The sequence below is a fragment of the Anoplopoma fimbria genome, chromosome 5 (assembly GCF_027596085.1).
Source record: "Anoplopoma fimbria isolate UVic2021 breed Golden Eagle Sablefish chromosome 5, Afim_UVic_2022, whole genome shotgun sequence".
Taxonomy (NCBI): Eukaryota; Metazoa; Chordata; class Actinopteri; order Perciformes; family Anoplopomatidae; genus Anoplopoma; species Anoplopoma fimbria.
Window position 1 is genome coordinate 15,381,944 of NC_072453.1, and position 22,123 is coordinate 15,404,066.

The 22,123-nt window shown below is 38.9% G+C and overlaps 1 protein-coding gene across 3 annotated transcripts in view; it reads left to right on the top strand.

Moving 5' to 3' along the window:
* Positions 1 to 19,653, top strand: part of plce1 (phospholipase C, epsilon 1) — an 84,410-nt gene extending 64,757 nt beyond the window's left edge. For 2 of the 3 annotated variants that reach the window (XM_054598550.1, XM_054598551.1), the window contains 23 exons: positions 70 to 192; positions 1,153 to 1,289; positions 1,406 to 1,644; positions 1,900 to 1,961; positions 2,238 to 2,403; positions 2,492 to 2,599; positions 3,073 to 3,189; positions 4,043 to 4,201; positions 4,589 to 4,724; positions 4,945 to 4,986; positions 7,845 to 7,963; positions 8,261 to 8,378; positions 10,163 to 10,300; positions 11,181 to 11,471; positions 12,718 to 12,881; positions 13,930 to 14,191; positions 14,885 to 15,003; positions 15,139 to 15,267; positions 15,411 to 15,608; positions 16,018 to 16,203; positions 16,326 to 16,538; positions 17,221 to 17,420; positions 18,259 to 19,653. In XM_054598550.1, coding sequence (XP_054454525.1) covers positions 70 to 192; positions 1,153 to 1,289; positions 1,406 to 1,644; positions 1,900 to 1,961; positions 2,238 to 2,403; positions 2,492 to 2,599; positions 3,073 to 3,189; positions 4,043 to 4,201; positions 4,589 to 4,724; positions 4,945 to 4,986; positions 7,845 to 7,963; positions 8,261 to 8,378; positions 10,163 to 10,300; positions 11,181 to 11,471; positions 12,718 to 12,881; positions 13,930 to 14,191; positions 14,885 to 15,003; positions 15,139 to 15,267; positions 15,411 to 15,608; positions 16,018 to 16,203; positions 16,326 to 16,538; positions 17,221 to 17,385 — 3,391 coding nt within the window. In that variant the 3' untranslated portion in view covers positions 17,386 to 17,420; positions 18,259 to 19,653. The remainder of the gene's footprint in view (positions 1 to 69; positions 193 to 1,152; positions 1,290 to 1,405; positions 1,645 to 1,899; positions 1,962 to 2,237; positions 2,404 to 2,491; positions 2,600 to 3,072; positions 3,190 to 4,042; positions 4,202 to 4,588; positions 4,725 to 4,944; positions 4,987 to 7,844; positions 7,964 to 8,260; positions 8,379 to 10,162; positions 10,301 to 11,180; positions 11,472 to 12,717; positions 12,882 to 13,929; positions 14,192 to 14,884; positions 15,004 to 15,138; positions 15,268 to 15,410; positions 15,609 to 16,017; positions 16,204 to 16,325; positions 16,539 to 17,220; positions 17,421 to 18,258) is intronic. The other variant, XM_054598552.1, reaches the window with a different exon arrangement.
* The last annotated feature ends 2,470 nt before the right edge of the window (positions 19,654 to 22,123 follow it).

The window sequence follows — 22,123 nt, forward strand, 5'->3', positions numbered from 1 at the left end:
AAAACTTTCATTCTTCATTGAGGTTAAGATATCTTTCTTTCTCTTTCACTTCTCTCTGGGGGGTTGCAGGGCATGGAGCAGCAGATCATGGCACGGCCGAGCTAAAGGCTGTTTCAAAGGCTTCCAGAATCTCATGATTTCTGACAGCACGATGAGCTTCATCGAGTTTGTTGAACTCTTCAAGTCATTCAGGTATAGGATATCAAATATTAGTCTACTAGATTCTGTTTTTAAAAAAAATATATATTTTGATGCACAGTTGTAACAGCAGAGTAAGGTACACAATCTTTTGGGGTATTTATAATCATATGAAATTCAGTATTGGCCTTGCTATATGTATATTGTACATGTTCTGCTCATTTCTACCACCTCACTCCCTCTTGTTATATAATAGTTGTGTTCTTATCAATAGTAGCTAAAGACAGTATGAGAAAACATTGAACAAATGCTTCTCCAGGTTATCATGCCCAGGACAGTTTCCAAGGAGTCTTGTCTGTATAATATTTAGCTTTTATAATATTTTTCCCTGTCAAATGAAAGGAAACAATGTTTTTCTTTGATTAGCAATGGAATTATTCTCATACCAGTCCTACATTTCTTAGATTGTAGTGTGTCCTCTTATCTGCTGCCCGCTAGTTTCCAGTTAAATTCGACACGTGCTCAACTAAAGTCAAGCAGAGAAATTGGAAGTGCATAACCTGCTTATTTTTGTTAGTCATCTGACCATTATCTTTCCTTCGACTGATTCACAACCCCAGTATCAGTTTGTTATCAAGAATATTGAGAAGAACGTTACTTCATGGTACTGCGAAACCAAATATTAACAAATGACACCTGCCTTGACAGGAAAACCAAATATGACTACAACAGAGGATACTTCTCAATTGTATGTCTATAATGTGACTTTTCATTTGGTCTTTCAAAGAAATGCAGATGCCACTGAATGTATTTGAAATTGGGTAAATTCATCCAAAATTCAAGGCTTCTGAAGTGAAAACAAGATTGCCTTTATTTAGTCTTTAACAAGGCTTTTGGAAAACTGTTTTGTCTGCTGATCCAACACAAACTACTGAACATCTCTGTCTCAAAATAAACTGTATGTCTAATGTGTCTGAAATGGGAGTGAATTGTGCTGTGTTGTTCCCTCCAAAGTATCCGAAGCAGGAAGGACCTGAAGGAGCTGTTCGACACCTTTGCTGTCAGCTGCAGCCGTTCGAGTCCAGAGACTGCTCCTCTCTACACCAACCTCAGCGTAGACGACAAAGATACAGGGCTACAGCCAGATCTTGGTAAAAGAACAAACACATTAATTCATATGTTTTGCGCCGTCAAATGCATGAGCGCCGCATTTTTCCTCTTTTTCTCTCCCCATTACTCTTGCCTAACGTCTTCCTTTCCCCTCCAGACTTATTAACCCGCAATGGTTCTGATCTCGGCCTGTTTATTCGGACGAGGCAGCAGATGTCGGACAACCAGAGGCAGATCTCAGACGCCATTGCGGCAGCCAGCATCGTGACAAACGGGACAGGAGTGGAAAACGCATCACTAGGCGTCTTGGGATTGGCTATCCCTCAGCTCAACGACTTCCTTGTCAACTGTCAGAGAGAGCACCTGAGCTACGATGAGATTCTCAGCATTATACAGGTAGAGTCAGGAAGCAATTGATTAACCAATGCAAGGGAAGCACTTTTAACATGAACTGGAGGGAGAGATGGTAGCGATGGAGGCCTTAAACTTTATTTACTGTAGGGATAGAGAAGGATGAGAACTTACCCAATGTAGTTTGTGAATATGACCAGATGAATGAATATAACAAGGATGAAAGAAACCTCAGACATATGGAAGAAAAAGTGACTCTTGATCAATGTTGGTTAATCGTTTTATGCTTTTCTCTTTTAGAAATTTGAGCCCTCATCAAGCATGAGACAAATGGGTTGGATGTCATTTGAAGGCTTTGCGAGGTAAAGGGGAACACAAATCAAAATACCTTATAAACTCATGTCACTGAGACACAATTACAGTATATACTGAAAAAATAACTGATATAAAAAAAAAAACTCATTACATTCTGATTCATAAAACAGATGAATCAGAATGTCCATTTAAAAGTTCATGTTTTAAATGGACAACATTATATTATATATTATAATAATATAATTATTAGTGATTGCTTGCTAATTGTAATCGGCGCAATAGCATTATGTATTGTTATCTAATCACCCTACTCTCATTATCAGGTTCCTGATGGATAAGGAGAACTTCGCTTCTCGTAATGAGGAATCCCAGATAAACCCAGAGGAGCTGCACTACCCTCTGTCCTACTACTACATTGAGTCTTCTCATAACACCTATCTGACTGGACACCAGCTGAAAGGAGAGTCCTCTGTTGAGCTGTACAGTCAGGTAAGTGAGCCTTTTTGCCTTAATTGAGCCATATATTTTTTTTTATGGACCCATAAGTCATACCCAACATAATGTCATTTTTCACCAGGTGTTGCTGCAAGGCTGTAGGAGTGTCGAGTTGGACTGCTGGGATGGAGATGATGGCATGCCAGTCATTTATCATGGACACACACTTACCACTAAAATACCCTTCAAGGTTAGAAATGCATATGAATAATTAAATTCAGAAAAGAGAGGTCCATTGATTGGAAAACAATTATGGCTGTCCTTGTTACGGCTTCCGAAGCACTTTGGCAAAAGAATTCCAGAACGGCGTTAAATCACCAAACACAATTGTTCTGCTGTATTATGTATTCATTTTGACAAAAGTATTCTAGGCAGAAATTCTTTTAGTTCAGTAAACCAAACAATATGAATTTTGAGAACACATTAACTGACCTCAGTTCACAGCTGGTTACTATTGAGAGAAATATTAATGATATTTATTTGATGTAATCATTTTTGCACCAATCAGAGCCCTCAAATGCCTGTATTTTATTTGAGGACGTATTTATTTATATATATATATTTTTAAGAGCTGTTTTAGTAAATCTCATGTCAATATTGTTTTTCATTGTCTAGTATTTGATTTTTGTTTCTGAGAATGAAATCTCTCCCATGATCCTCCAGGATGTGGTGGAGGCAGTTAGCCGGTCCGCATTTGTCAATTCGGACATGCCTGTCATCCTGTCCATTGAGAACCACTGCTCCCTCCCACAGCAACGCAAGATGGCTGAAATCTTCAAGGTATGACAGCAGCTGTGTCTAAAACAATATTCAAGATATGACTGTCCTTATCAGTGTTTATAGGTATGTGTGTTTTCCATGTGTGGTTAAATCTGATGTGGTTGGTATGTTTTATTCTTAATTTCTGATTTTGAGCGTCATTTGTGTGTATACAGAATGTCAACAATCAGATAAAACAAAAAAGTCTCTTTCGGTCAAATTACACATCCCATAGTATTACCTTTTTAAGCATTTTAAGCTGGCCTCGAAATCCTTGCAAGTAAAGTTTTTTGAATTACTTTGTAGGTACTTTTTCTAAGCACCCAAGCTCAATTTTGAGAAATACCAAGCTTTATATTTAGGAAATAAAATTTAAATCTTCATGTACTCTAGTTTCTTGTACAACCACACTCCCCCAGGAGGGCATGTTTCCCTCAGCAGCACTTGTAACAGCACCTTTTGATCAACTCCACTCATCTGTTTTCCCAAATGTTCTCGGGTGCTGTTGGCATTCAAACTGGTGGACTTCCAGCAAGAGGCTTCAGGCTACAATTGTCTCTCTCTTCTTCTTTTTTTAAGTTATATACTTAAGCCAAGGCGTATTTGGGCACGACAAAAACATTATGCAATACCATCATGCTTTCATCTAATAAACTTCCCAGCATCCTGTCTTCCCCAGAGACTGACTTCTGAGTGGCTTGATAAAAAAAAAAAAAAAAAAAAAGTTTTTCATGTTAGGACAGCTCTGTGCCTCCGGCCAGCCTACGTCACCATGGGCTTGTTTATTTGCAATGTTTCGTGTTGATAAAAGCGCTTTTACGTTCCAATAATTTATTGACATCTGTCTATCATGTTTTTGATATTTATCTATTAGACCGTGTTCGGGGAACGTCTCGTGACGCGCTTCCTCTTTGAAAGTGACTTCAGCGATGATCCTCACCTGCCGTCGCCGCTGCAGCTGCGTGGGAAGATCCTCCTCAAGAACAAGAAGCTCAAAGCGCACCAGGCGCCTGTGGACATACTCAAACAGAAGGTTGAAAAGAAAGACATCCTGTCCAAGCACATATAAATACATAATTTAGGTAGCATTAGTACATTCAATATTTATCACAGTTGATTAGAGTGCTGTCACATAAATAATAGATGCAAATATCCTCAAATGCACACCTCATCACACCATTTTCACTCAGTTTACCTAGCACACATAATGTGCTGCAGTAGATACGGACTATAGATTCTCTGAAGATAAGAGCTTATATATACAGGTAATGGGGGGATTGAGATCTTATATCTGATACATGCATATCTTTGTAAATATTAGTTCTCCTCACACACATTTTTTTACATAAACTTACCATCACTTTGCAACACTCTCGGTTTGTTTTTATTTGATTTTAACAGTATTTGAACTCTTTTACAGGCTCACCAGCTGGCACACATGCAGGCCCAGGCTAGCAATGGGTCACCTGGGGTTACTTCCCCTGGCAACCACACCAATGAGGAAGAAGAAGAGGAAGAAGACGAATACGACTATGACTATGAGTCCCTATCAGATGGTAAGGAGAACTGCAATGGGGTTTTCAGTCTCTGAAAACACAATTCAAAAACACAAAACTAACCCAAAAACTCAACCAAAGATTTATTTTGTATTCTGAGGCTAAATGACCACTTAAATTCTTTGTAGAATCTTATTTTAACACTCATGTCTTTCTTTACGTTGGTACTCCATTCTCACTCCCCTGCTTTCCTATTTTATCTTGCCTGTTTTCCACTTAGCTGATGTCCTCACAGCCTCTACTGCCTCGTATGGCCTGGAAGGTAATTGCACGGGTCTGATGCACCTCTCTATGTACCAGTGTTTCAATCTATTTAGTTTTGCAGTGGTAGCTGCTGGTCTTTGGCTGGTTCATTTTTATTCTTGAGAAAGTTATAAAAATATTAGTAGAAATCTTCTAGTATCTTAAAATTACTACGTTAATTTTGTTCTCATGCAATTGAGTTTTAAGGGGAAATTGTGGTATTGTTGCAAATGTACTCGCTGTGGTTGTCAACCACTGCAGAATTAGAACAGAGGAAACACTGGGACAGTATGTAGACATGCACAAGTGACCTGCACCGATGCTACAGACTGATGCCTGTATGTGCCTTACAGTAGCAGCTGCTAGCTTTTTGCTTTTTGTGGACGTCGGGTTATGTTCTGCTGCACCGTAGCCATCTATCGTGCTTAATAAGCAGCAGTTCAAATTTTAACGATTACATATTATATAATATCTTGAACCCAGTAACTACCTTAAATGATTTAATCCAATCCATTTAACAGTATATTAAATATATATATATATCCTGAAGGTTTGTTTGACAGTTTGCTGAGATAATTTATGTGCTAACACCAACGGCTTGAAAAGAGAACTTCTGTTTCAAGACATCCTCCCTCATTCTCCAATCTAGCTCATAAAATGAGGACAACCATGTGTGCTCTTCAGTACAGACGTTGCGACGACTTTTTTTTCTCATTCCTAATGCTTTGAGAGTGTTTTTTTATGATGTCCATTTGTTTTATCACCGTTATGAATTTGCAATAATGCAACAAACGTTCTTAGCTGCCACTTTGCTACAGCAAAACTTTTATTCTAAATCTAATTCTGTCACTATGAACACAGTGTTAAAAGTAACCTGGACATTGTAAAAAAAAAAAAAAAAAAAAAAAAAAAAAAAAAAAGTAATTGTGATGTGAGCTTGTGTTGTTTTTGCGTGTATCTTTGTGTTTGGCCTGCTTGTTTTTTGTACAGTAAGTTTTTAACGTTCTGCTTTAAGACATAAGCTACAGTACATCTGTGACAACCTTCAGGAATTATTTTGAAAAATCTGCTTAGTAAATACAGTACAGAGTCAGGGCAGGATGTGACCACACATTCTACTTCAAGACTGTCTTTGAAAGCTATGTATTATGAATGACATCAAAATAAGGATTTTTTTTTATTTTTTTTGGGTCATTGTTAACATGATTTCTTTTTCTCACACACACACACACACACACAAAACTTCCCTTCCTTCTTCGCTCTGTACTGTATTTGTCTGTGACCTCCCCAGTAGCTGGGCAGGCTCATCGGGGAAACACAACAAAGCCATCTGGTTTCTCAGGCCCTGTGCTGCCCCCGCACTAAACAACAGACCAGGGGAAACTACCCTGTCCCGGTCGCAGTCCCAGCACTCTCCCAATCCCTCCCTTCAGAAGAACTTACCGGTCAAAGACCTTTCAAAACAGTTTCTCTAATCTAAACCTCATTGATTGGTGTCATTCATAATTCCTTTCACTCAAATATTAACCATTAATCAGACAACTAGCAAGATATCCTGACTACATAAACTCCACATCACCATTGACTGTATCCATTTGACCCTGCATGCTTCTACTTACCATCAACTGGCCCAGTAAATACAAACACTTGAGCATCTTACTGCCGAGTTGCCACCATCTTGGGTTTAACGGTTGCTCCCTCCAGTCACAATCTGGCCCCACTCACTTCTCTGGCTACTGTCTGCAGGGTGACATTCAGGGTCCACTCCTTTGAATGAGATTCCAAATGTCAGGAATAAGACAAGTTTCCTGTGATAAAAAGCTTCTGCATTTTCAAGCTGATTTGGTCCTTTTGTGTTTTTGGCTGCGATGAATGTGTAGGAGGAAAGAGAGCAAAGGGACGAACTCCCTCCTGTTGCTTCTGTTTACAGTTGATAGACATTTCTTGGAATATCAGCAAAGAGGGGGCTTTGTGTGTTTTTGCTTGGTAGCCTGCTCATGGGCTCTGCAAGTAACTAGGTGTATTGATGAACTGTTTTCTTCCCCTAATATTTTTTCTGTAATTGTCCCCACCTGCAGTCATTCATCTAATAGGCATAATTCATCTTTGAATTATATTATAATATATTATATTTCACCTTAAAAGGGAAAACAAAGAGGGAAGTGTGAACCATAGACTTGAAAATATATTTTCTTTAACTAAGCTGCAAACACCATGGTTGGATGCTGAAGCTAATCCAGAAGTACCTGTCAGTTTAACTCTAGTGGCCACGCAATGCTCTCTGAAGAAAAACCCAACTGCTCTCTTGTTTTTACAAGAAGTAAGATTCCCAGATGCTGAATGTCCTTCTTTTGACATATGTACTCCTGGTGATTTAATGCACAGTATATCAAAAGCAACTGGGACAGCAACTCCAAAGCACAATTTTTACTTAGCAAATACATTTTAAATCTATTTGCCTTAACTAGCTTGGATCAAAGGTCGTCTGCTATACTAATATACATAAACAATTCGGATTGGAGGCGGGAATATGTCTTTAAGGAGAAGTTAGGCTTTGAAGAGGGGTATGTTCGGGGGTTGCGCTTGCTTGATTGCTAGGTATCTCAACCTGTGACATTCAACCACAAGGTTGCGTTTCAGTGTTAATATGCAGTCCGTTTCAACAAGGTTTTCAGAGCACAATGACACTATATAATTCAAAAATCATGCCAATTCCCTTTGCACTGCATATATATCTGCTTATGTTTGACAGTTAATACATCCAGGAAACATTTCCTGAGGATGTGTGCTCTGTCAGACCCGCTCTGCTACACACAGTACTCCTGCAGACCTTATAACACCTTGGAACTACTATAACTCTTTATATTTCCTTAATAGATAACATCCTGGATGACAAGCCAGAGGGGAAGAGCCCAGCAGACAAAGAAGAGCAAGCTGTTGATGAAATACCGAAGAGGATGAAGAAGTCAGATAGCACTACGCAGAGCAAAGGAAAGGTAGAGAAGAACACTATACAATTTTCCAAAGAAGAGGCACATTTTAATGGCTACAAGGCCAGGACATGTTTTGGCTGTTTGAATTCAAGCTACAGCTTATATGAAATTAATTTAGTTTTTATCTTCCTGACTGTATTGCTGGTAGAAACAGAAAGAAACTACATATTTAGATTGAATATGCTGAAGATGTAAAACTATAAAAATGTATTTGGACAGCAATCTGGCATGGAGGTTAAGTCTTAATTCTTACTCTCTTCTCTCTGTGCATCTATGTCCTGTGTTTACCTTCACCTGTAGGTGTTTGACATGGAGCTGGGCGAGGCGTTTTACCTCCCTCAGAACAAGAAGGAGAGTCGACAGATTGCCCAGGAGCTATCCGACCTCATCATCTACTGCCAGGCTGTGAAATTCCCTGGTAGAGAAAACTTCATCATTTAGTCTATTTGTCATATATTTCTCCTACTTTTCATTTTAACATACATTTCTGAGTGTTCCTCCCCTTTTACACTGATCCAATGTGATTTATTCTCTGTCACAATCTTTCTTCCACCCTCTCCTCTTTTACTTTTGACATGCTATCATTTTCAGTATCCCTTTTTCCCGTTCTTGTCCCACTCTAATCTTCTCCCATGTTATATTTAAGAGGTCAAACCTTTCCCTGTGTTTTTTTATTTTTTCTCATTGCAAGACATTCAATATCCCAGTGTTACACTCCATTCCTCTCCCACACTGGACACCCACAGAGATGACGAATCCCTGTCTTCCCCATGGGAAAGATATTGTTACTTGATTGCAGCTCCAGAACAGCACGACAAACGGCAGAGTTGTTATATACTGTAAATTAAGGAAATATTTTTGAGATGCCTTAGAGGCTGAGTACAGTTAGTATCCCAGGTTTAAATTTGATGGAGGGTCACATGTCACTTCCCTCTTTCATCCACTTCAAACTTTTTTAACACAACTTATTTTTGCCTAACATGACAATATGTGTTTGATTTTTAAATTCATGAAAATGCTCTCTGCTCAGCAGTTAAGTATGCTAGACTTTGCTTTCTGTACCACTTATAAAACGTTTTCTTTTCCCTCTTTACTGGGATCTATCTTCATTCCACGCCACCGTTTATCTCAAATATTTCATTTTGTCCCTTAAATATCACCCTCTTATCTCCTCTTTCCTCCCTTAAGCGTCCTCTTCTCTGCTTGTCTCCTCTTTTCTTTACATGACATTTGCCCTTATAAACGTGCCTGTGTTTCCACTGGTATTTTATTTGTTTACTGTTTCCAGGGACCTGAGATCTGAGTAAGAGAAGACAGGGAAAATAGCCAGTTCAGACCGATAGCAGACTGGTTGCTGCTGTCCGCTGTCTGAACTGGTTGCAGATGGACATGCTTCTTTAAAAAAAAACTTTTTAATCCTCAAAAAAACAATCATACATTCATCTTAAATATTTCTTTGGATAGGAGAAATAAATTTGACACCAAATAAGAAATAGCTCAAGATTAAAAATATTAAATGTGTTACATGCAGCATTTAATGCAGCATTGATTTAATGACATGAGAAACAAGACCTTTGCAAAGAAGAGTGGAAGTATCTATCTGCTTCTGTGCTCCATCCTCCATGTTATCCCACCGATTTCACATACAGTACCAGTCAAAAGTTTGGACACACCTTCTCATTCAACTACTCTGAAGAATCTAAAATATAAAACATATTCTGGTTTGTTGAGCATTTGTTTGTTTACCACATAATTCCATATGTGTTCCTTCATAGTTTGGATGTCTTCAATATTAATCTACAATGTAGAAAAAATTAAAATAAAGAAAGAAAGAAAAACCATTGAATGAGAAGGTGTGTCCAAACTTTTGACTGGTGCTGTATTATCTTAAAGATTGCTTTACCAAACAAAAAAGCTTGTTTTTAAAGGCAAAAAAATCATTTTTGCTACTTATATTACAAAGCTTAAAATCAGTACTATTAGCTTTAATCCTCTGTGCTCATTAAAACAAATGCACTTGGAATGACGCCATGGAGGGAGGCCAATTTCCTCATTATGATAGAAAGTTAAGGCGTTTTAAAGAAAATGATTCTGGATGTTTAGAACCAGAGGAACTGATGTCATGAGTGTGGTGCCTCCAGTCTGTCTGTGTTGCATTATTGACCACTTTCCTCCGTCTGCCTCTTGTGTGTGGGAACACAGGCCTGTCCACGCTGTCTCCTGCCGGCTCTGGCAGAGGGAAGGACCGAGGAAAGAGCAGGAAGTCCATATTTGGCACGGCTCCCGCTCGCTGCAGCACAACAGGGGAGGTCATGACCCAGAGCCGCACCCCTGGGAAAGGTACACAGGGCCTAGGGGTGGGGACTGTTTGGAGGAGTGAACGTGGAAAGAGAAGATATATTAATATATATGCATTTTTGTTCCATTTTAAGCTGTGTTTCAAGGATATTTTGAAAATGGGCTCAACTAAATGCGGAAACATTTGATTAGACAAACAGCTGGACTGTCTCCACAGTGAAAGTCAGGCTTACAAAATATGCCATAATAGGTTAGAAGAAATAAACAAGGATAATTTCTTGTAAAACCCCACACTAGACACAGTCACAGTTTTAAGAGCCTTTGTTACGGCTATGTGTGAAGGAATGCAAGCCTGTATTTTAGTAGATGTTGTTTTGTGAAGAATGTCATGTTGCTACTGAGCTCTTCCTATTGTTGCCAGGAAAATTGTTCATTTTCTACTAATATCAAATAAATAAAAGCTACCAAAAACTCATCATTCAGTTTGAAAAGACTGAACAAGCATCACAATTGTAAAGTTTCTGTAAAAAAAAACATCCTCCGATGATTTTTATGAAGACAAATCAAAAAAAAATAAGATCCAGGCGCATACAATAAAAGTACAATATTTATCTCTGAGATGTAGTACACTAAAAAGTAAATTATTTCGCTCCGAGGTGTAGCGGAGTTAAAAGTACAATATTTACCTGTGAGATGTAGTACACTAAAAAGTACAAGAGGTATAGTGGAGTAAAAAATACATTATTTAGCTCTGTGGTGTAGAGGATTAAAAAGTACATTATTGACCTCTGACGTGTAGATTAGGTTTTAGCGGCGGATTGAAAAACACCTTTATTCCACCTGCTATCATCTTTATCGAGAGTGATATCCGGCAACTTCAACATTTAAACTTCTCTCTGTTCTCTCTCTGTCCTCAATACAGGTGGCTCTGAGCGTCTGAGCTGGGAGGAGCAGCAGACGTCTCCTGTCCTCAACCCCCCCACCTCTCTCAGCGCCATCATCCGAACGCCCAAGTGCTACCACATCTCCTCCGTCAACGAGAACGCGGCCAAGCGCCTGTGCCGTCGTTACTCCCAGAAGCTGATCCAGCACACCGTGTGCCAGCTGCTCCGGACGTACCCAGCAGCCACCAGGATCGACTCCACAAACCCCAACCCTCTGCTCTTCTGGCTGCACGGCATCCAGCTGGTGGCACTGAACTATCAGACTGATGGTGAGGAGAGATGATGTTTCCTCTTAGTATGCAAACTAAGGAACATCACTTCTAACTTAAACAGCAAGCGAGCTCAGACTACTCATTATGTATTTTATTTTATGTATTGATTTATATCACTTAGTCCAAAAATGAGTTGGTGAAAGATAAAGGAGGGAGTATATTCTCTTCTTCCTGCTTTTTAATGTAAGAGAAAACAACTCCAAGGCCTCATCTGCATGATAATGCTAGCTTTTCAAAGCATTGCAAACCTTTGAAAATGGCTGAAAGGCTTTTATTCTTGATGAACCAAAGTAGGCTCTTTTGCACAGAGAAAAAGAACAGGACATTTCAGATTTAATATGATGAGCCTGTTTGAATTATATCTCTGAAAAGTTACGGAAAAAATGATCTCTTAAGATAAGATAAGATAATTTATTTATTAGTCCCGCAGCGGGGAAATATACAAATTTACAAATTTCTTTATTGTGCTCTTTTTAAGGGATTGTTGATCCCAAGATGCTCCTATTTTTGTTTCCTTTTCTTTTTCTCTCTCTCAGTATCTTCTGCCCGTCCGTCTTTATCTTCTCTCTTCTCTCTATCTTACTATGTATCTTACTTGTCCCTACTCTATCCTTTTCCAGAGATTCTCTGCTGTCTGTGTTCCCCGTCTGAACTCTGTCAGATGAAGTTATTTTTCTCTAAAAGGCATATTACATAAAGAACAATCTCTATCCTTGTCTGTCTGATTCTCTTTTGATCCTTGTCTCTCTGCCTTCCTTTTCTTCTCTTCCTTGAGTTCACTCCTCCCCTCATGTTTTTGTTTTCTATCTATGTTTCTTAAATCATTCCCCTCCATTAAATGAGCAGTATGTAAAATGTGGGGGTTGTTTTCATCAGTGAATAATCACCCTGAACTAAGTGTCGTGTGTTGGCTTCGGCTAGAATGAGCCCTTCATATCCACATAGGCAGCAGGTCCTCCTCACGGTTTCTGTCATGTTGCACCGCCATTGTTTCTACAGCAGCACGGACAAACTGAACACAACCTCACCACTAAATGCCACTAAATCCTACACATTGGAACTTTAAGAATCAAAGATTATAAAACATGAGCAACCAGTTGTATGTAAGAAGACACTTGCATGCATTCAGACATGCAATTTTTGTTTGGAGGAAAATCTTTTTTTGGAGAGAACACAAAAACCATAAGAAATACAAAAATAGCAGAAATTGTCTCAGTTAACAATACAATCTTTCCGTCCTCAGACTTGCCCATGCAATTGAACACAGCTCTGTTTGAGTCCAATGGCGGCTGTGGCTACGTCCTGAAGCCGGCAGTGCTGTGGGACCGTAGCTGTCCGCTCTATCAGCAGTTCTGTCCGATGGAGAGGGATGTGGACAAAATGAGCCCCGCCGTCTATTCCCTCACTGTGAGTTAAAATGACTTATGGAGCACAATGGGGGATCAATCAGGAAGACGACTATATCCTTGATAGTTTGTGCTCTGCACTTTCACCCTCACCCCTTTGATCCATTTTTAGCTTTCTGCCTGTTTGTAATTTTCCTACTTGCCTCTCAGTTTCAATTTCAGGAGTGCTGCATATTCATTTTCCTACATAAAGAAACTTAAATCATAAAATAGCTGTTTATATTTGCAAAGTGTTTTAGCTGCCTTTATAAATGTTTATTTTCTCATTTAAAAAAAAAACAAAAACTGTCGCACATAATTGACACTTGTTTGGACCCTGCATTTGCAGTGTACAGTTTCTGGAGTCCCAAGGTGTTGAAATCTTTCTTTGGCCTATTTAATATTGTTCATTAGCATACCAACAATGACTGCACAGACATCATAACTGGATACTCAAACATACACTCCTAAGTTCTCATAATAGGTCTATTAAGGTGTGTTTGGACAGTTGTATTGCTAAGGGATCTGTATGAGCCTTCATTATTTGACATTCATGAAGTCCAGTTATTTCCATACAACATTTCCATACAACAGTGAATAAGAACCCCCCTCCCTTCCATCTCAGCTTACTGTACAAATCTGGTTTCAAACTTCTGGAAAGTCAATAAGTTTTCTTTCAGAAGAATTCATCTAACTGAAGTTAAGATTATCTTCTCTAATGCTCTCAGAGGCATCATGAAAGCAGTATAAAATAAGAGGGATGAGCTCACACTCATAACTGTGTGTGTGTGTGTGTGTGTGTGTGTGTGTGTGTGTGTGTGTGTGTGTGTGTGTGTGTGTGTGAGTGTGTGTGTGTGAGTGTGAGAGACAGAGAGGGGACTTAAAGTGGATTAGAGACTTTGTTGGCAGGTCAGAGTGACTTCACTTTGTTTTGGCCTTTTTATCAAATTAACCGAAGAAAAGCTTGATTTTAGGGAAAGTGCAAAGCATCAAAAGAATCCTAACCTAAAGTGTTGTTCATACATGGTGTCCATCTTTACTTATTAATCATCACACCTTTTCTGTCTCAGATTGTTTCCGGTCAGAACGTTTGTCCCAGTAACAGTGCTGGAAGCCCGTGCATCGAGGTGGATGTTCTGGGCATGCCCATCGACAGCTGCCACTTCCGCACCAAACCCATCCACCGCAACACCCTCAACCCCATGTGGAGCGAGCACTTCCAGTTCACCGTGCACTTTGAAGAGATGTGCTTCCTGCGCTTCGCCGTAGTGGAGAACAACAGCTCCCAGACTACTGCACAGAGGACTCTGCCTTTGAATACCCTCAAGCCAGGTAGGAGTCTCAGACACGACAGATGTTACCCGGAGAGAGGACGAATATAAGAGATCTGCAAGAGCATCTGTAAATATAGAAGCGTGTTTAGATCGATTATATATCTGCAGTGAATATACAACATGGAAAAATAAAACTAATTCTTGACATTCTGCAGTATATGTGTAAACCTATGTGCTCAGTTTGATTAAATTTATAAACACAACAGAAAATGTCATTTATTATAGACTATTCAAATATTTCATATAAGGCTTTGATGATATTAGTGAATGAACATAAATGAGGCTTTTATCTTATCTTCTGACTGGTTAAATTGACTCAACCTACTTTTATTGGACCGTTCAATTTATGTGCACTACCCTGAACCTTCCTCGTAGCACTTATTGAATTCGTATTTGTTTACTGCACTTATCCTATTCGTAGTAGTTTGTAGCACTTATTATATTCGTATTAGTCTGTTGCAATTATTGTTTTCGTAGTAATTTGCCTCTGCACTATACTTTTGCTCTGGTTTATGCTTTAAGATGCTTGTTTAAGAAAGGAGATGCACTTATGACTTCTGGTGACTAGTAGTTCTCTTGAATACCTATGTTGAATACACTTCCTGTAAGTCGCTTTGGATAAAAGCGTCTGCTAAATGACTGTAATGTAATGTAATGTGTAGTCAGAATATTCCTGTTGTTTGTGTTTCAGGTTACAGACATGTCCAGTTGAGGACACAACATAATGAACCTCTTGAAGTGTCAAGCCTGTTTATCTACAGCCGCAGGATAGAGGAAGGTCCCACAGGGGGCGCTACCCGCTCATCACTGGTAAGACAGCTCTTCAAGTTCTGAGATTGCAGGGGTTGTTTGGGTTACATTTGATACTATATCTCCATGCTTAAAAGCCTGAGGTAAACCAAAGATAACCTGCTGTCTTGCACCTCTCCTGCTCTCTCCACACAGCTGTTCAGCTCAGAGGAGAAACGTGTGTCGCAGCAGCACAAGGTGACGGTGTACGGAGCTCCTGGTCCGGAGCTCTTCACTGTGTTCTGTGTTACAGAACAGACGACGGCCAAACAGCTGCTGGACACGGTTAGTACTTTAGAAATAAAGACTCATGATGCTTGGATGATGTGATTTCAGCCCGAGCAGAGGACAGTCACACTCACAGTTTTTTAATCTAGCTTTTGGAGTTATTTTCATTTTTCATATTGTGTCATACATTCCCTACACAGGTACTAGCATCTGCAGGAAATCCGTCCGAGTACTTCCTGTGCGAGGAGAAGGTTCCTCTGTTGAAGGAGCGCAGCGAGGTGAAGCGGTCTTCTCAGCATCGTCCTCTAGCGCCAGAGGAGGAGGTGCTTAGACTGGTGTCCAGCTGGAACTCTGAGGAGGGATGCGTGGGGAGGATCTGCCTCAAAACAAGAGAGGAGGTACAGACAGAGCCAAACTTAGGTAGAAACATTTAAACTGATATCACAGTGGATATCATCTGCAAAAAGGGAAAATGATTGTTTGTGTTTATTGGTATTAACTGAGTTAATTCTTTTTTTATTTTTATGTTGACTGATTTAAAAATATGATATTACCTATTAGCTCTAGGACTGTTTATCATTTGTCATCAAAGTACCAGAAAAAGAAACTTGCAGACTATAGCTCCCTCTTGTGGTGGTAACAATGAAGCGGTGAATAAAACAACTGTTAAACCTCACTTGTAGGCACTCTGCTTTAGAGGACAGTGGCTTCATTTAATGTAGCTGGTAGTTTCTTGTCTCAGACACTGGTGCTGGATTAAATCTGGAATTCTACCACATATTTTGACAATGCGGTTTTATTCTGCAGAATTTAAATGAAAAGAACTCTGTGCTGGAGGGAGAGGAGGAGGTGGCTGTGGGAGGTAGAGAAGGAGGAGGGGGAGCAGCAGAGGACGACATGTTCTTTGTCCAGGTCCATGAAGTTTCACCAGAACAGCCTCACACTGTGATCAAGGCCCCGCGCTACAGCACAGCTCAGGATATCATACAGCAGGTGAGGAGGGTCAACCTGAGAGTTATTAAAGCTGGTTTCAAGATTTGAAACTTTGAAGATGTTTGTACCAACCTTAAAGTGGCTTGATTTGGTTCTCACACACTCTCTTTCTGTCTGGCTAGACTCTGTCAAAGGCCAAGTATTCCTGCAGTATTCTATCTAATCCCAATCCATGTGACTACGTCCTGATGGAGGAAGTGACCAAGGACACCGGCTCAAAGAAGTCCTCCACCACCAAGCCTCTGCAGCGGGTGCTACTGGACCACGAGTGTGTCTACCAGGCTCAGAGCCGCTGGCGGGGAGCGGGAAAGTTCATTCTTAAACTCAAAGAGCAGGTAGCTTTAAACATGGGGACTGATTTTCAGTGCTGGAGACTTTCTTCGATTTTATTTTCCACGTTTCTATCTGATACTACTTGCATTACATCACCCCTTGAGCATGTTTCAACTTTGTATGTGCTTGCATGAACTTTTTCCCATGCCGTTCATTAACATCTCATCTAAGTCATGTTGTTGTGTGCTCGTCATTGTATTTTAACACCTACATGTTGGACTTTTTAACCTGTCGCTGCTTCCTTTGTTTGTAACTGTTTTTGTGTGCTTTGTGATTTACTGTGCTGTGTAAAGTTTTATATGTCTATCTTGTTCTTATATTAATATATGTTGTATGTAGTACAGTATAGTATTTATTTAATTTCATCCTTTTACACTTTTTGTGCTGACACGTCTGTAAGTAAGAATGTTTAAATTAACTGCCTTGTTGAATAAAGGTTAAATTATCTTTTAAGTTCAGTTTCGTTCTTTTTAAAGAATTGAGAGTAAATGAGTGAGGAAAGGGATATGACAGCATGGATCCAAAAACTATACTTTATTTCTTGAGTACCAAAAAAAAAAAAAAAAGAAACTACAAATTAGGGATGAAGAAAAGTATTAAATGTACGGTAGAAGAAAAAAAACTACATGCACATTTCTGTACGTTCTGTCTGTATTTCATTGATGAATTTATTTCTGCTTTCAGGTGGTGAGGGAAGACAAAAAGAAAGTACTTTCCTTTGCCAGCGAGCTCAAGAAGCTGACCAGTCGCAGCCGCAGCATGACGACTGGCGGTGGAGTGGACGGTCCTGCCCAGAGTAAGGATGATAGAGCGGCATGCTGTGTGGCTCTGACAGAGCTCCAGGAGTGAGGCTCACACTCTTCGTGCATGGAAAGGCAACAGAGGTACTGTATGTTGTCTCTAACATCTAACATCACAAAAGGAGCAGAACATTTTAAAAAAGGTGCCACTCCGTTTGCTAAACTTTAACTTTTTTTACAATTTAACATACAAAAAGCCTAAGTACTACGTGTGTTGCATATCTCAATACAAATTGGACAAGCAGGTCATATAGTTGAATTGTACTGTGTGGACAACTAGAATATAATTGGGGCTGAATTTGGGGATTTTATTGAAGTGTAGGTAATGCATGAAACTCACTTTTTCTTCTCACAACTAGAAAAAAAGGACAGTCAGTCATTTTTTTCCCATTTTTGTGTCTGAATTAGGTCAATGAAATGTATCATATAGTCTTTGTATTTGCTTAACCTTATAAACTTAATTCACAACCCTTATTCAAATCTTTTGAAAAGTTACAAGACATTTATCGTAATATTACCTATTTCTTGAGATCACGTATTACTTTTTAAATACAGGGGCCCTAAAACTTAGTTGCATCTAAAAGAGCAAAGATGCAAAATCATCTGTTAAAAAGTGTTGGAGCTCTCTGGTATGTAAGAAAGATACTTCATTTGGACATACAATGTGTTTAGGGAGCTAACAGATACTCCTTACTAGCTAGCAATCCAGTATCACCTGTGTGTGTGGCAATGTTTGAGATGTACTTCAGAGTCGGTTATCATGAATTGTTTTACTTATTATTTCTACCTATTAACGGCAACATTTCATCTGTTGTATTTAACACAAGGTCTCACTTGGTTCATTATGGTTGAGATGTCGCTGAGTGTTGTATTTTTAGTGCCCGAGGTCATGTTGAAAGCCATCATCTGTGCTCCTCTGCAGGGTATCTGTCTGCAGCTGCAGGTCTGAAGGCGTGGGTGGCAGAGGGCAGGGTGGGGGCAGTGAGGTTCCTACAGGCCTCGTCCTCATCTTCCTCCTTCAGTGGGCAACTCCATCCCCTCCACCTGCCCACCTCCTCTCTGACCCCACCAGCCTGGAAGCTTCACCTCCTCAGGAACTGGAAGATCCACAAATGAAGGACAAAGAAAGACTTGTTGTTGACTATTTCTAAACTTGGAGGATTCTTCTTTCCAAGAAAGGCGAGGTGTTTCAGCGAGGGTCCGATTTGCTCCTCTCTTAAGTCCTGAAGGAGTCTGATGCTGCCTTGTGTTAGTTGTGGAGGACGGGATTCAATGGGTTAGCTGACAGATGTTCAGCCCCAGTTCTTGGTTTCACCCAGTCAGGAATCCCACCCAGCGTGACTTTAGAGTTGCGATGGTCATGTTGGGGCAGGTGGCTCTGGCTCTTCTTGGTTTATTGGTTGTAGTGTGGCTCCACACAGAGTTTGAAGTACCAGAGGCAGCTGCTGATATTCAAGTTATCGGGTATGTGATCAGGAACAGAAAGTATTCCTTCTCTTACCAACATAAAAAGGAGCACTTCCCTAAGTCACATTCAAAGGATGAAGAGTTATGGGTGCCAGTTTCCCCCCCAAAAAAAAAATTACACGAAATCATGAGGAGGGCTAAAAAAATGGCATCTGAATTGGATGAGTTTAGTGAACCACAATTCTTCTAAAAGAGTTAATTAAGTGTCCTAGCACAGACTACAGTTTGCTGTTGGATGACCATATCATGTACTTGGTTTATAAACTATTCCCCCTTCTGATATCACACAAATAAAGCGCAGAGCAGACGGAGGGAGGCCTGCTTGTAGAAATGAAAGGAGAGGTGTAGTAGAGTACGAGGGCTGAGGAAGGGAAACAGTATTCTTCTCTCTTTCTCAGGTACGGGCTTTATTTTGTGAGGGCATTGTGGAGGAGGCGGACAAGCTGGCTTGTTTGTTTCTTACTGTTCCAGTTTCATAGTACTGTAAGGGCACATTTTGGGTACCAGTCACAGGAAAAAGGCGCCAAAGTGTGAGACAATTATTTAAATATTCTGGGAATTCTTTGGACACTATTGTCGCTACCCTAAAGGTGACGATACTGTACATGGCCAGGATTTTTAGGCAGTATAGCTGTCCCATAGTGATTTGTGCAGGGGGAAATGTGAACCAATGTTTTATCCCTGTGCTGATAAAGTTGCCCTTCTATATTATCTTAAAATGTTGCAAAACTGCCTTTGACTTTTGGTAATTTTGTAGCTGTATCTCTGAGGACGATATGTGGCTGGTTTCCCAAAGTGTTTTAGTTCCGTCATTGTCCACTAATCATTGTCTCAACATGCATCTTTTATTGCCAAAAGTTTTAGACATTTGACTCTGGGTTTCGGTCCTCCAGAGTTTTAGTGAGGATTAATACCCTGTCCCTATTCAAATTTTGGCAAAATTGAAGAACCCTTGACCTCAATGTGAAAAGGGCTTCAAGAGGAAAAAAGCTAATGCTAAAAATATTTCCACCTTTATTTGAAATGAACAACAATGATTTTAGCACTAAGGACCTTTGGAGAAACACAGCCAAGCGTTCTTCAAACAGCATTTTGCACACTTTGTTTATCCCTTAAGTGTCATCTTCAATGTATTTATGTTACTGTCTGATAAATGTCAGAGACTTTTATCGTATTTATTACTTTTAGTTTGGACCCAGTTGGAAAACATTTTTTGTGTGAAAGCACAACATTTTTTTTTAGTCTTTATAAGTTTTTCAAACGTTAACGAGCATGTAGTCCGAGGTGTAATTTGAAATTCCCCACACAGAAATATTCAGAACCAGAATAAATTGCATTTCACTTTAGCCTAGATTACTTTCTTTGATTTAAATGCAATATCTTTATAGATAACTAGTATTGATTGATTGTCAGTAATTATTGCAGGCTTTTCTTTATTTCTACTTATTGCTCATTTTATTTCACAATTTACTAAAACTTGATTGATTTGGGGCCACTTTTCCCCTTTCTTCTGTAAAATATTAATATATATTTCGAAATTTTGATAAAGTTAAGATTATTTTTTTCTCCTTTTGTTTTATTTGAGATTGCAGTTATTAATACATAGATATTCCCCCAATATGAATTTTAAATTTACACTAAAAGGTTTTATGTCAGTGAGTCTTGACTGGTGAAGACCAGGAAAGACGTGACTGACCAAAAATACCATTTTTTTTCCATCCGATTTGCCCACTTTCAACCCACATTCCAACATAAAATTTGCAATGTGAAGAAGCTTTCTAAAACAAACAAAAAAATGTATAGTGCTAGTAATAATGTTTGAATTTTAGTGCAATAGTGAAGTTTTTTTAACTTCAAACCTTTTAGGTTTTTGTTCCACTCTTGGTTTTTTTAACTCCTGACCTTGACTTGTTCAAATGTCATTCACACACAAAGCTTATCTTTTATCAGTAGTAAGACATTAGAACGATCCTTAAGGGTAGTTGTTATTAAGGTAGATAAGAAAGTTATCCAAGAAACCACAACTCTAATGATAGAACTGTATGAAATCCCCACTGACTTTGAACAGAAAAGGACAATTTCTGTTAAACTGAAATCTATAATCAGTTAGGCAGAGCTGTGTTCCTTGCTTTCCTTCTTTCTAACCTTTAGACCTCATTTCTGAATGTAACATTTCTTAACGTGTTGAACCTGAGACAAATATGTGTTTGGATGTTATTTATTTTAATGTGAAGCCCTGGTTGGCATTAATCTTTTGTTGTTGTCTATGTATAGTTTCCTGTAAGTAGTTTTAAGTAGGTTTTTTATTTATTTCAATGTGAGAGGATGAACTCTCCACTGCCCTAACTTTACTCAAACTTATTGAGAGACGTAAAGAAATATTTTACTTTATGTGTAAAATATTCAGTATAGTATTCATACTGTATTTCTGATGTAATTCTGCACTACACAGCAGCATCTTGTAATGCCTTTATTTTGTGATTTATCAGAAATGTCAAAACCTTGTACAATCTTTTGTTTGAAAACATTTTGCTGTATTAGTTATATTCGCTGAATATGACATGTGTTTGCTGACTGTGGGCTGTGTTTCATCTTTAGCACACGGTTACTTCCATAATATGTGCATTATACCCTTTAAAATCCACTATCCATGTTATGATGTGGCTTTCAAGTGAAGATTTCTCTATTTACTTGAATGTTTAAATGGATGAGAATTGGTGATTTGTCATATAAGGGGATCACAATAAAAATAAAAGTACTCAATGTTGCATAAAGTGTGTGTATGTCTGAGCTCAACTCGTGCACTGTTTGCTCCAATAATGCTTTATATCAAGGTCCTTGTAACAAGTGTTAGTTAATAGGTAATAAGGCCTTCACAAGTTCTTATATAATGCTTATTATCATTAAATGTTAATAAGACTATAAGTGTAAATGATAGCATCATTGACACGTTTATTATTAGATTACAAACATTTATAAGTAAATAGAAATAAGGTTGATACAAGGTTAATTAAATGTGAATTGAGAATTACATATAATACAATGTATAAGCAATGAAGCACAAAAACACTAAGACGTTCTTAAGTAGTCCATAAACATAACTCAGAAGTGCTTATAAATGTAATTAATAATCGTGTTTATGACATTCAAACATTTTAATAAGTCTCTTATAAGGACTTCAAAGTGCCTTATTACCTATGAACTAACACTAAGAAGGACCTAAATTATTATCATTCTTATTTGGCTTCATTCAGAGGATGTGTAGTCATTTAGCTAACACTAAACCAGCCACTTTTGCTTAATACTTGATTGATTTTGCT